Below are 14,545 nucleotides of genomic sequence, written 5' to 3' on the forward strand. Positions count from 1 at the left end.
AATTTGAAGATGCTGGACTAGAAGAACGCAATAATGCAGAAAATAGATTAATAAAGTTAAAAGAAGTCTTTATTCATTGCTGCTATCTGCTTCAAAGAACATATATAGAAACAGGCTCCCTCACAGAATCAACTATGTAATAGGAACTGGAAGATGGAGAAGAGCATTCAAGTTGGCCAAGATAGTTCCACATGAAGATTATAGAACAGACAATAAATTACTGGTGTTAAACTATATGTTAAATGTAGACAACTAGAGACAGTAGTTGTATAGTAAGATTTCACCCAGAGGACATACAGTCAAAATATGTTTAATATATTAAACTTATTTAGCTAGTTCATTATATTCAATTATGATAAATAGAATGTGAGGATTTATGGGGAGATAAATTCAAAGCAGAATATTCCCATAATATTAAAGTAAAAAGATATCCAAGTGGCTTTCAGAATAGGCTATTATAATAGCTAGGAAAACATGGAAAATGGTAATAAAGCATGTGTAATTACTAAATGTAATTTCTCAATGTCAAGCAAAAAAGGACAAGGAAAAACAAGAAATAAAAAATGAGAGAGGATTTTAGAACAGCTGAAAAACTTCAAGAATTTTTTTTTAGCTAAAGAATATTGTAAGCTATCCAGAGTCACTGTATCAGTGAGATGGGAGGTGTAAAAATTTAATAACTAAAATAAATTAGAGACTACTTGAGTAATCATGGAAGAAGACTAATAGAGGCAAATGAGATTACAAGGGAATTGAAAGGTTACAATGAAATACTTTACAAATGGAGTTATACCAGAACATGAACCTAATCTAATTAGGAGCAGACTTCCCCAGAAAGTTAGGTATGAGAGACGATAAATCAGAATAAATAGAAGACTACCAGGTGCATATGAAATATCCATAAGGTAAAGGTTCCCCCGCACATGTGTGCTAGTTGTTTCTGGCTCTAGGGGTGGTGCTCATCTCCATTTCTAAGCCAAAGAGGCAGCACTGTCCAAAGACATCTCCATGGTTATGTGGCTGGCATGACTAAGTGCCGAAGGCGCACGGCATGCTGTTACCTTCCCAGCAATGTGGCCCCTATCCATAGAACTGTATAAAGCTGCTGTGTGCAAATTGTTGTGAACAAATATGGAAAAAGAATGTACAAAACTGGACATGTTTTGTTTATATACTGTATTAATCAAAGAACATGTTGGAACATTTGCATATTAGTGAATTATTGCACTAAATACACATGTAGAATGTTTTGCTTATATATTGCCAAGAGGAATAGAGCCATACGCAGAAAGAGAAACACTAAAGTTTTCAGAAAAGAAACAGGACAAGAAGTCAGATAGAAACAGACAAGAGAAAAAGCAAGAGAATTTAATAATGAATTTTACCTTCGTTTTATGAAGTATAAAAGGATTTTGATTTTGTAGTTTACAGTAGAATGTGGAGCATTTTATGGTGGAGCATATCTGAGCTACTGATTATTATTTTGAGGAAACTTTATAATGAACAAGAATTTCCTGTAAGAACTGTATTTAAAGAAATAATAGTTGATACGAACAAGGAGTGAGATATAGATGCATATTTTTATTATTATTATTATTTTATTATTATTTATTAGATTTCTATACCGCCCTACTCCCGAAGGACTCAGGGCAGTGCACAGCCAAACAATAAAAACACATACAATACAAAATTTAAAAAATAGAATAAAATCAAATTAAATAATTTTGGCCCCGACAAATTTAAAACCCCAAACTTTTAAAACCAATTTAAAATTGAATATATAAATACTAAAAAATATTTAAAATTTTAAAAATCTTTTATAAAAGAGGGGGAAAATTAGGCCAGGCCGGCCTGGTGAAATAGTAAGGTCTTTAAGGCGCGGCGGAAGGTGCGCAGATCCGGGATCCTCCGTATCTCTGGGGGGAGCTCGTTCCAGATAGTAGGTGCCCCCACAGAGAAGGCTCTCCCCCTGGGGGCCGCCAGTCGGCATTGTTTGGCTGACGGCACCCGGAGGAGCCCCTCTCTATGGGAGCGTACCGGCCGGTGGGAGGCTATTGGTGGTAGTAGGCGGTCCCGCAAGTACCCGGGTCCTAAGCCATGGAGCGCTTTAAAGGTGGTAACCAAAACCTTGAAGCGCACCCGGAAGACCACCGGGAGCCAGTGCAGCTCGCGCAGGAGAGGTGTTACATGGGAACGCCATGTCGCTCCCATTACCACCCGCGCGGCCGCACTCTGCGCCAGTTGGAGCCTCCGGGTGCTCCTCAAGGGGAGCCCCATGTAGAGAGCGTTGCAATAGTCCAGGCGGGAGGTGACAAGGGCATGAGTGACCGTGCGTAAAGAGTCCCGATCCAGAAAGGGACGCAACTGGCGAATCAGGCGAACCTGATGAAAAATCCTCCCGGTCACGGCCGTCAAGTGCTCTTCTAAAGACAGCCGTGAGTCCAGGAGGACGCCCAAGTTGCAAGCCCTCTCCGTGGGGGCCAATGATTCGCCCCCAATAGTCAGTGATGGCGTCAACTGACTATATCGGGACGTCGGAAACCACAGCCACTCAGTCTTGGATGGGTTGAGCCTGAGCCTGTTCCTCCCCATCCAGATCCGTACGGCCTCCAGGCACCGGGACATCACTTCAAGGGCATCGTTGGGGTGATCCGGGGTGGAGATGTACAGCTGGGTGTCGTCAGCGTACTGATGGTACTCCACCCCGAAACCACGGATGATCTCGCCCAGCGGCTTCACATAAATGTTGAACAGGAGAGGCGAGAGGACCGACCCTTGCGGCACCCCACATATGAGGGGCCTCGGGGTCGACCTCTGTCCCCCTGTCAACACAGACTGCGACCGGTCAGAGAGAAAGGAGGAGAACCACCGCAACACAGTGCCTCCCACCCCCAACTCTTCCAACCGGTGCAGCATGATACCATGGTCGATGGTATCAAAAGCCGCTGAGAGATCTAACAGGACCAGGACAGAGGAGCACCCCCTGTCCCGAGCCCTCCAGAGATCATCAACCAACGCGACCAATGCCGTTTCCGTGCTGTACCCGGGCCTGAAGCCCGACTGGAACGGATCCAGATACGTCGTTTCATCCAGGTGCTGGGGGAGCTGTTGCGCGACCACACTCTCAACAACCTTCGCAACAAAGCGAAGATTGGAGACCGGACGATAATTTACCAACATTGCCGGGTCCAGGGAAGGCTTCTTGAGGAGAGGCCTCACCACCACCTCTTTCAAGGTGGCGGGAAAGTCACCCTCACTCAGCGAAGCGTTTATAATCCCCTGGAGCCAGCCTCGTGTCACTTCCCGGGAAGCCAGTACTAACCAGGAAGGACACGGGTCCAATAAACAAGTGGTCGCATTCAGTCTACCCAGAATCCTGTCCACGTCCTCATATTGTCAGCATCTGTATATAAAACAACTCTAATATAAAAGTGGCAGCTGGAATCTGCCAGCAGCTGTGAACTGATGTATTGACCATTTGAAATATATAAATGACATTGTTCTGTTAACTGAAAGTAAAGAAGATATAAAGAGAACTTTAGGAAAATAAAAATGAAATCTGAAAATCTGATTCAAGTTGCATACTAAAAGAAAGCTGCTGTCATTCAGCATGCTTAATGAATTCTCACTTGATACAACAGAAAATATGGTAAATATTCCCTTTCTTCCTTTGATCCCAGGAATAGAACATGACAGTCTGAGTATTTGAGAAATGAAAAGTATATTAATCTTTCAAATTCAGGCAATGACAAACTTATTTTGAGCAAAGATCAAAATACTGAAACTAATGTTTTTACCTGTGGCAATATATTGTCTGTGCAAGTGAGAAACTGAGAAAGAGATAGCAAAGGTGCCTACAGGATCTGATGATTTTTGTCAAAACTGTTATGACAAAAGCCTTACCGCTATTGTGCATGGCTAAAGCATCATGATGCAAATGTGTAAGGGGCAGAGCTTACATTGCAATGGCAGAACATTTGTTTCATCTTTTGCCCCCTCCCTTCCCTGTGGCAGGTTCTGGAAGATAGATTGCTTTAAATTATGAATATGGAGATGGTACTTAAGATTATCATGATTTGCAAGAACTAATCAATTGGTCTTCAGTGAAATAAAGACCGTTTCCCTGAAACAATAATTGACAAGCAGAAATTTACATATTTTGGACATCTGTTGTAAATGGTTTAAATCTAGAAAAAGCAACTATGCTTGGCAAGATAAAGAGACCTTGGAGGAATGGCAGTGCTAGATAATATGAGCTTTATCACTGAAATGTTTTTTTGTAGATTTGTGGATTGTTATCAGGGTTTGGTCATAATGGAGGATGTTTGTGCTTACAGTTAAAAAGAATCAGATCTGATTCAAAAGCACCTATTTAGCTAGCTGGTCTTTATTTAAGAATTAGTGATAGGAAAGAGACACTAATATATTAAATTAAGAAAAAGAGTTTCTTGTTCTCAATTATTATTTGCCTTCAACTAAAAGCTAATTACATCTGATTAATTTTAGTCCCTTTGTTTTAAAGCCACTGTTCTTGTTTAAAATGTTCAGGGTCTTAGTAAATTTGAATAAGCAGTTTATTGTGATATGTCATTCCCACATGAACAACTAAGTAAACATTATCACTCCTAATGTACCCTTGTATATATTCTATTGAAAACTCTTTGCACATGGCAATTTGAAAAGCTACATGAGTTCAACGAATGAGATATATTTGAATCACAATCGTAGTCCCACAATTCCAAAATTAGGTTTTGTTTTTTTTACAATTACTTGCTTTCCAGCTGTTATGTTAGGCAGCTTTTGCAAGCTTCAAGAAAGGGTTTTTTTTTCCTATATCAATTTGAGTAATGTGAGAGGATGCTTTGGAATTTACAAGGCAACTTTTAAACCATAGAATAAAGAGTTATGTGTAAACTCTATTCAGAAGTTTGAACAGTCTTGTCTATAAAGAATTCAATATAATTAAAATATTGTATAAAATTTAGTCATATGCTTCCATCAATAAAAATACTATAGGAGTGAGTGATCTCCCTCCTAAAGTAATCTTCATATCCTTAAACTTTTCCTCATTTTTCCAGAGCAGATTTTGAGGATATATAGATAGCTCCCGGGAAGAGGAAAAATCCCCATTAGGCTAGCTAAACTGCACTAGCCAGGAGTTTGATAAATGACTCCATCTTTCAGAATACTTAATAAGTGTGCTTAGTCTCATAAAAATTAATAAAGGATTTAAATTAGAAATATAAGCACTTGTACTGAGTGTTCATATTATTGTGGTCCACACATTACATTAAGTCATCATAGACTTAGTTCACACAAATCACTAAGCCATAAATCATGGTTTACAAAGTACAATAGCTGAGTTCACACAGCAAGTAAGCAATAAAGAAGCAAACCAACTCTTGGCTTACTGTGATCTATAACCCAGACTGTGTGATGGAATTCTCTGACTTGGGAATTAAAGTGGGTATTGTGAAAACTTTGCAGATTGAAAATAGATATAATATTTAAAATATCAAATAAATATCTAGCTTCCTACCTATTAAACCAAAACTCAGTTGGAAAGATCAAATGCACTAAGAAGGCCCATGTTAATATACTCACTGATAATTGAAGGCATACATATCTAGTTTCCAATCTTCTGTAAACAATCCCCATTGATTATTGTAACAAGTACATCTATACTGAATTTTGAGAATCTTGCTTTCCAAGTTGTAAACTGCTCTAAGAGATTTGGCATAACAATTATTAGAAGTGTAACATTTGAATTTGTTTGAATGTTTCTGAGAAGAGGTATTCTAGTTTCCTGCCTTTCTTAAAACTCTTGAGTGGTTTCTATATATCAGCAGTAATTAACCTGTTTTTACTACTTTTATTAGAAGTTTGCAAAGTTTGCATATGTTTTTTCTAGAAGACCAAATGTGAGAGTTATGGGATTATGATTGAAGTAGTTTGTTCAGAACAACAATCTAACATTTGCTATCAAGGGGAATAATACAGTGTGCCCAAAACTTTACCAGCCATTTTAACCAGATAAACAATTTGATTGCAGAGCATTCAATATAATCAACCATATTTTTTTCCATATTTTGAAACATTTACTTTACTCTCTCGGGAGATTTTTATAATGAATTAATATGGAACAAATGGAAGGCAGAGCATGTTAATCAATAGTGTAACTCGAGCAATTTCTAAGCAACTTAAAGAAAAACAACAACAGGAAAGACCTAAGGCACAACAATATAAGAAGGGAGTCAAGAGTACTACACAAGAATGTGAAGCCATGGGGGGAGCAAAGTCGAAGACTTCGGAAGATATTCGGCAATTCTGCTCGTCGCTTCAAAAAAGTCTACATGACGATTAAGTTTCTATCTTGGAATGTGAATGGACTAAATTCACCACAGAAAAGGAAGAAATTATTTACATATTTGAGACAATTTAATAATGATATAATTTGCCTACAAGAAACTCATGTTAGAACACAAGATCAAAAATACTTGATAAATTCAAAACTAGGAACACACTTTATAGCCTCAAATTTGGAAAAAAAGAATGGTGTGGTTATTTATATAAATAAAAGACTGTCAGCTAAAATTATAGAAGCAGATGAAGGAGGCAGGTTCATAGCAATTGAACTGCACACAGTAAATGGCCAAATTCTAGTGATTGGAATTTATGCTCCTAATCAACAACAGGATCATTTTTACAAAACTTTGCACACCAAAATACTGCAATGGGATTATAGATCTATTCTAATCATGGGAGATTGGAATGGAGTAATTGACACTAAAATAGATAAAAAGAGTTTGGCGAAGTCAAGGATTAGATTACCACAGACTTTTTTTTGATATGAAAGAAGATCTGGAATTAAAGGACATTTGGAGAATACATAATCCAAAAGAATTGGACTTTACCTTCTTTTCTGATAGACATAGATCTTTTTCTAGGATTGACTTTATTTTATTATCAGATGATCTACTTGTTAAGACAAAAAGAACAAAGATTTTTCCAAGAACTCTAACCGACCACAGCCCAGTATGGATAGAAATTGAGATGGGAAAGGTTGAGAGAAGATCATGGAGATTAAATGAGAATTTGTTTAGATATGAAAAAAATATAACAGAACTTAAAAAACAGATGAAAGAATTTTTTGAAATGAATTTGAATAAGGGTACCCTGATTGAAATTGTGTGGGATGCGAGTAAAGCGTATATGAGAGGGGTACTCATTCATATGAACTCTAAACATAAATTGAATCGCAATAGGGGTACTCATTCATATGAACTCTAAACAATAAATTGAAGAAAAGATCTGAAATGAAAGCAGAAATAAAGAACAAAGAACAGTTACTTATTAAAAACCCAACAGATGAAAGAATACGTGGTGCTATAAAACTTCTGAAAGATCAATTTCAAATGCTTATGGCGGAACAAACAGCAACAAATTTACAATATGCGAGACATAATACATTTTGTAATGCTAACAAACCGGGCAGATGGTTGGCTTATACACTAAGGAAGAAGCAGAGTATACAGACTATTGATAGTATTGATATTGGAGGGAAGGAAATTTTTCAACAAAAATTAATTAAAGAAGTTTTTGTAGATTATTACACTAAATTATATGCTAAAGATGACATGCAGAATGGATTTATAGAAAAATATTTAGAAAATAAAAGAGTTACAAAAATTACCAATCAACAAAAGGAGAGAATGAATTATCCTATAACAGTTGAGGAGATTATTGCCGCAATTAAACAATTGAAAACAGCTAAAGCTCCTGGAACGGATGGTTTAACTGCGGTGTACTACAAAACTTTGCAAGCAGAAATGGTTGAACATCTTAGAGATTTATTTTGTAACATACAACAAGGGGGTAAAATACCCCCATCATGGAAATCAGCTTACATTTCTCTGATACCAAAAGAGCAAACAGGTCCTAAAAAAACTGAGAATTTTAGACCAATATCTCTTCTGAACAATGACTATAAAATATATGCAAAAGTATTAGCCAACAGGTTGATGCCAATTATCCAAGAGGTGATTCATGGCGACCAAGCAGGATTCATAGAAGGCAGATATATGAAGGACAATGTAAGGCAAGTCATAGATTTATTGGAATATCTTGAGAAGAATAAGCAGATCCCTGCAGTGCTGGTTTTCCTGGATGCGGAGAAGGCCTTTGATAGAGTGGATTGGAATTTTCTCTTAAAGACTTTAAAAAAGATGGACTTTGGGGATCAATTTATACAGGCGGTTTCAGCAATTTATCAAGAACAAAAGGCACAGATTATTATTAATGGAAGTTTGACAACAGATTTTAATATTGAGAAAGGAACAAGACAAGGTTGTCCATTATCTCCATTGTTATTTATTTTAACACTTGAAGTCTTGTTGAATACAATACAGGACTCGAGTACCTTGAAAGGAATAGTGATAAGGCAAGAGGACTACAGAATAAGGGCATTTGCAGATGATCTAGTTGTTACCCTAACACAGCCGTTGGAATCAATAATCCAGATGAAAGACATTATAAAAGACTATGGTACAGTATCAGGATTTAGACTAAACCAGAAAAAAACTAAGATGATAGTTAAAAATATGACACAAGATCGTAAACACGAACTTGAAAAGAGGGCAGGTTTTGAGATTGTACCAAAGGTTAAATATCTAGGAGTTCAGGTTGCAGAATCAAATATGAAATTGTTTCAAAATAATTATGAGGTGTTATGGCGTGATGTACAGAAAGATATGCAGACTTGGAAAAAACTGCAGCTGTCTTTACTTGGAAGAATAGCAGCAGTTAAGATGAACATTTTGCCAAGATTTCTTTTTTTGTTTCAAATGATTCCGGTGCTTAAAAGTGATAAACAATTGAAAGAATGGCAAAGTGGACTGAACAAGTTTGTCTGGAACGAGAAAAAACCGAGAGTGAAATTGAAAATTATGCAAGATGTTCCAGAAAGGGGAGGTCTTAAACTTCCAAACCTACAGTTATATTATGAAGCAGCGGCTTTGACTCAAGCAAGCGATTGGTTTGGAAGGAAAAAGACCGGAATATTGAATATAGAAAGTTTCGATCTTGAATTTGGTTGGCATGCTTACTTATTTTATGAAAACAAAGTGGATAAAGCATTTAAAAGCCATATACTTAGAGACTCTTTGATGAGAGTTTGGAAGAAGCACCGACTCAAATGGGATTTACAAAATACCGCTATGGCTGGATCTTGGTCATATTATGTGGAATACAAATATAATGTCACTCGGGGGGGGTTTATATAAAGAAGTTCTTTTTACAGATGCGGGCAGATGGCAACTGAAGACATTAGAGACACTGTTGGATGAAGGGATTAATCTAACTTGGTTACAGTATAATCAACTTCAACTGAGATGGAAAGAGGACCAAAAAATTGATATAATGATGCATGAGGAAGAATTGGTTAGACATATAAAAGAGAAAGGTCCAATGCATATTAAAAGGCTTTATAATGTTTTGGTAGAAAGGGATTCAGAAACTGAATTGGTCAAAGACTGCATGATTAAGTGGGCTCAAAATTTTGCAGAACCAGTGATGTTAGAAACATGGGAAAAAATATGGGTTCATAATGTTAAATTTACACAGTCGCAGAATCTGAGGGAAAATTTTTATAAAATGTTTTATAGATGGCATTTAGATCCTAAGAAATTGTCGTGCATGTACCCTAATGTTCAACCAAAATGTTGGAGATGTGATTGCTTAGATGCCACATATTATCATGTGTGATGGACTTGTAAGAAAGTGAAGGCTTTTTGGATAAAAATTTGGTGGGTTATGCAGAATGTTTTGAAGAAAAAAATTCAGTTTTCTCCACAATTGTTTTTATTGGGTATAGTTAAGGGTTTTACATTGGGTGAAACAAAGTTGATATTGTATATGATAACAGCAGTGAGATTACTGATAGGTCAATATTGGAAAAATGAAGCTATACCCACTATTGAGGAATGGACTTTGAAGATGGCCAGCTTTGCAGAGATGGCGAAGATTTCAGCATATCTAAAAGATCGCTCACAAGAGACTTATGAATGGGAGTGGAAAAAGTGGATAGATTATGTGCAGAACAAATATCAAACTAGGAAGAATCAAATAGCTTTTAACTGAAAGTATTATATAAAGATAGAAATATTTGAATTTTGTGAAGATGAAAATATATATTGGGGGTGGAGGGGTTCAAGTTTTATAAAAAGGGGATTTTGATTTGGATTATACTCTGTGGAAGTCCGGGGGGGAGGGGTGGGTTAGGGAGGGTTAGGGGGGGTTGGGGAGGGTTAGGGAGGTTAGGGAGGGATTGGGGGGGGGAAATGGGGAGAAAATGTAATTGTAAAACTTTTCCAATAAAAAAAAATAAATTAAAAAAAATAGTTTTCAAAGGTGAGTAATATTTTCAATGTACAGCTCTGATTTATAAAGTTTAATATATTTATAAGTGGGATTTTTTTAAAAAAATAAGGCTGATAATCACCTCTTGTATATTACATTATATGGTTTATGTTCTGCAGCTGTAGCTGTAAGTATAAAATTACAAAGAACAAGAATCACCTGTTTTACCAATAAGATGGAATCTTGTATGATACATTTAAGCATAGTGTAAATCAATATTACAAATATACAAGAAAATAACTGTGTATTTTAAACTAAGAGGTTCCATCTTCCAAGTCTTCTTCCCTTCCTTCAGAACTGAATCTCCTACACATTCAATCACCATTTACCTACTTTGGAATACATTAAAGAAAAACCAAAATCTATTTCAAAATTAATTGTTTCTGATAATAAGCAAATGTAATTTAATTTTACAAAGTCTCCATTAGAATTAATATATATTCAATTTAAATACATCCAAACTACTAATCCTGTACCATATTGTCATGATTGGAGGAAGATGTTTAACTATGCAAATTTAGATTTGTTCTATGATCCACCTGTTGACACCAGCAAAACTCTGTGATGCTAAACTCAAAAGTAGTCAGTTCTAATGTCATGCTTATTGTTTGAATACTGAACATTTAGAGCTGATTCATAGATGGATTATCATTGGAGAACTAAAATATCATGTAATGAATCACAGGAAGAATTTTCATGCTGGCTGAGGTCTCCATAAGAGCAATTCTTTTTTTACACCAAGTTCAAATGTATAGAATAAACTTTATATAACTAAATGTTTCAGATACCAAAATTCTCTCTGCCTCAGGTGTTTGAAGGCATAAAACTGTATATGTCAACTATTTTTTAAATTTAACATTTGAAGTAATACAAAATTACATAAACTCTGTGCTCTTTCAGCTACGGTATTTCTACTTATATTAAATATAGACTTCTAATTATTTGTGAAAGCAATACTCCTCTATACCTAATCCTTGATAAGATTTCCCGATCTAAATCTCTCCATATATTTTAAATACAGTTCCCATCAGAACCAAATTAAATTGCTTTAGACTACAAATCCCTTCAGCTCTACCTTTTATGGCTAACAGTCTGTATTGATGGAGCTACCAGAAAGTCCAAACTAATTGAAAGGCCCCAGGTGGATGATGGCTATTCTAAAATAAAGTACCTGAAAATTTTCATATTCATTTATCACAATATGTGCTTTACAGTTAATTTTATATGTACTAAAATGGGTTTACCTTTAAAATTTGGCCTTATTCGTGCATCATAACCTGATGTCCGCCCCATTAATTTATCCAAGAAATCTGAAGGAGAGAGTGTCTGTGAAGGGGATTTTGCAGATCTCGAATCATGTTCTTTACAGAAAGTTGTCCTAGATAAATTATTAGTTATCATTAGTAATATTGTTGTTACATCGCTTTCACTGGAAAAGTGTTAATATAACTTTACAGAACAGTGAAAAACATCAACATGTTTTGGAATCAAACTGAAAAAAAAATCAGACTAAGTTATTTAATTCATAAGTTTTCCAGTTAATTATTTTCAAAAAGTGTTTATATTTGCAGAGCAGAGACATGCATTTCCTCTTCAATTATGGATCTACATTATCTCTGAAAGTCTGGCCAAACATATCACACAATCAGCAAACACTTTTACAATGTTAGTGTCCAAACCGTATAAAAACATCAAACAATAAAACAACTTAATAGGCACTAATTAAATGAGTTTTTTGTTCATTTCCTCTGAGAAAAGGAAAAATATGAAGATGATCCATGGATAATAGCCCTTACTGCAAAATCTATCAGGTGTTAATTATTATGCTTTCATAGCTTTTTGCAAATAAAGTACCAACACCTTCCAACCCTTTTCTTTCCTAAGCAATGGTTTTTTTTTCCTTCTTGTTTACTTAGTCAGCTCTATAAATAGATGTGATATATAATAATACATTCTGTATATAATAATCATATGGAGTAACATTCAAAACTTACTGTTTTAACTTGACATACCATATTGATATATTAATATTCATACTTTTAAATGCTAATGTTCTTTATATACATTTTTATCAATTCACTTATTGCCCAGAATTATTCATTTAATAAGACAAAATTAATAAGGCTAAACACTGATTTTTCCATTTAAAGATTCACTGCTACCTTCTATAGGTAATAGAATCAGATATGCATGCTGAACTGATAAAAAAAATGCTTCTTGATTAACATCTATTGAGACAGTGGCTTCTTCTTAGATTTTTTTCCACTAGTAAAAATCTGTTTCTCTGCTATCTCATAGATGAGGTCATATTAACCTTATTTTAGTTAATCCAGCAAAGTTTCAGTTCTCCATGATTTTATTAACATAAACTAGAATTGTTGTAGCAAGGATAAGTACACATGAGGAACATGGATACTCTTTTCCTCCCCTAGTTTATCTTCTTGATTTTAATACAGCAAAACTATTAACATGTATTAAATAATAACAATTGGGTGTATGTCTGCAGCCGCAAATTAATTTCACAGTTGCACACAAGAAGAAATTACTGTTTGATAATTATAAATTATTACATAAATGAAATTTCACTGACTTGAGGAAATTTTTTAGCTACCCATAAACATTATACCCTAAAAGAAAGAATACCTCAGTAACTTCTCCATAGACTAAAGTTGTGTGGAATTTTTAAGTATGTTACCAAGCAACAGCTATTTCCAATGGCACAATTATACCAACCTATATACTCAGACTATGGATTCAGCAAAAAGAATAGTGAGTCTGAAGCAGCTCTAAATCCCTGCATCTTTAATAGAGGCTTACAAAAAAGGAATGATTTTACCTACCTGAAATGATATGTTTCTAAAAAAACTGCAAACAAGGCTGTCAAAATGCTCACTAGCTGTCGGTTCATTCCTCCTGTTTTCTGTATTGAATGTGAGAAAAAAATATTCCAGAAACGATTCCAGCATCAATAAAAAGAGGTTGTCAGAAAGTACTTGTCTTCTCTAAATTTCCAAATCCAGTAATTATTTAAATTTCTTTATAATCAGAAAGAAAAGATCTGTGTTTGCATACATTGGAGATAAAAAAAACATCCAAAGTATCAGTCCTTAAAATCATGGTTAGGTTGAACCCAAGAGCATTCCCAAGCAGCCAACACAAAAGGTACGACCATCTGGAATTGCCAGTTCTCTGTAAAGCTTCTTTTGGAAATGTTGAATATCTTCCCACCCTCCCAAAAGAAAACCAAATTTTTTTCTACCTTAACATTATGGAGATGAGAATAATGCTGCCACGTTGGTCTGTCTTCCGGAGCTGTCTACAGTTCCCTTGGGTTTACAAATCAGTATTTGTCTAAAGCATTGTCAAAATGGGAGAGAGGCTATTTGCCTTTCATCCATTTCTTTATTAGCAAGTTGTAAATATCAAAGATGCATGGTTAATGTTGTGCTCAAAAAAGAAAGAAAGGGAAAAATGCTACACTCCCTGTGCCGGAATGAAGGAGGGCTGTGATCTTACACACTGACTATAAATTTCAGCACTTGGACAGCTCCAGGCTCAGCTTGTGCGCATGCTTCTGGTTCCATCAAACGTGACTGGAGTTAAGAAACGTTCTCTCTTCAAGAAACAGGGTCGTAGTTTTGCTGTCCCATTCCCTGTTTTAAAAATCCTCTATTCTTATTATAGAATAGCAGGTACATGTGTACAATAGGATTCATTGATGCTGAGATAAGTGGATTATCCATTAGTGGATGAGGATTAATAATAGAAATTGCACAGGGAATAATATCACAGTGAAGAGGAGAGAGGGAGGGTGGGAGGGAGGGAGGGAGGGAGGGAGGGAGAGGGAGGGAGGGAGGGAGGGAGGGAGAAATGAGGACTGTAAAAACAAAGTCCAAAATTTGAAATAATATCTTGCAACTTCTTTACGAAGTGTAAGTAGAACTGGAAAAGGAAACTGAGCAAAGAAAGGTGCAGAAACAAACAAACAAATAAACAAACAAACAGCAAAAGAGACTTACAAGTTTGGGAAAGAGAAAAAAAAGAATATAAACACATATTTGGTAATAGCAATCTGCTCAGAAAAAAACAACTAAATGTGATGAATGAAAACATTCTATGTAAGCTTCTA

General features: G+C 35.7%; 1 protein-coding gene across 6 annotated transcripts in view; it reads right to left on the bottom strand.

Moving 5' to 3' along the window:
• Positions 1-13,946, bottom strand: part of GLRA2 (glycine receptor alpha 2) — a 294,664-nt gene extending 280,718 nt beyond the window's left edge. For 3 of the 6 annotated variants that reach the window (XM_034435018.1, XM_034435011.1, XM_034435037.3), the window contains exons 1-2: positions 13,257-13,946; positions 11,661-11,794 (exon numbers count right to left, since the gene is read on the bottom strand). In XM_034435018.1, coding sequence (XP_034290909.1) covers positions 11,661-11,794; positions 13,257-13,324 — 202 coding nt within the window. In that variant the 5' untranslated portion in view covers positions 13,325-13,946. Of the gene's footprint in view, positions 1-11,660; positions 11,795-13,256 lie in introns of those variants that run through there. The other 3 variants (XM_034435027.1, XM_034435053.3, XM_060686693.2) reach the window with 3 other exon arrangements.
• Between the last annotated feature and the right edge of the window lie 599 nt (positions 13,947-14,545).

The sequence above is a fragment of the Pantherophis guttatus genome, chromosome 5 (genome assembly GCF_059756535.1).
Source record: "Pantherophis guttatus breed Tessera chromosome 5, ASM5975653v1, whole genome shotgun sequence".
Taxonomy (NCBI): Eukaryota; Metazoa; Chordata; class Lepidosauria; order Squamata; family Colubridae; genus Pantherophis; species Pantherophis guttatus.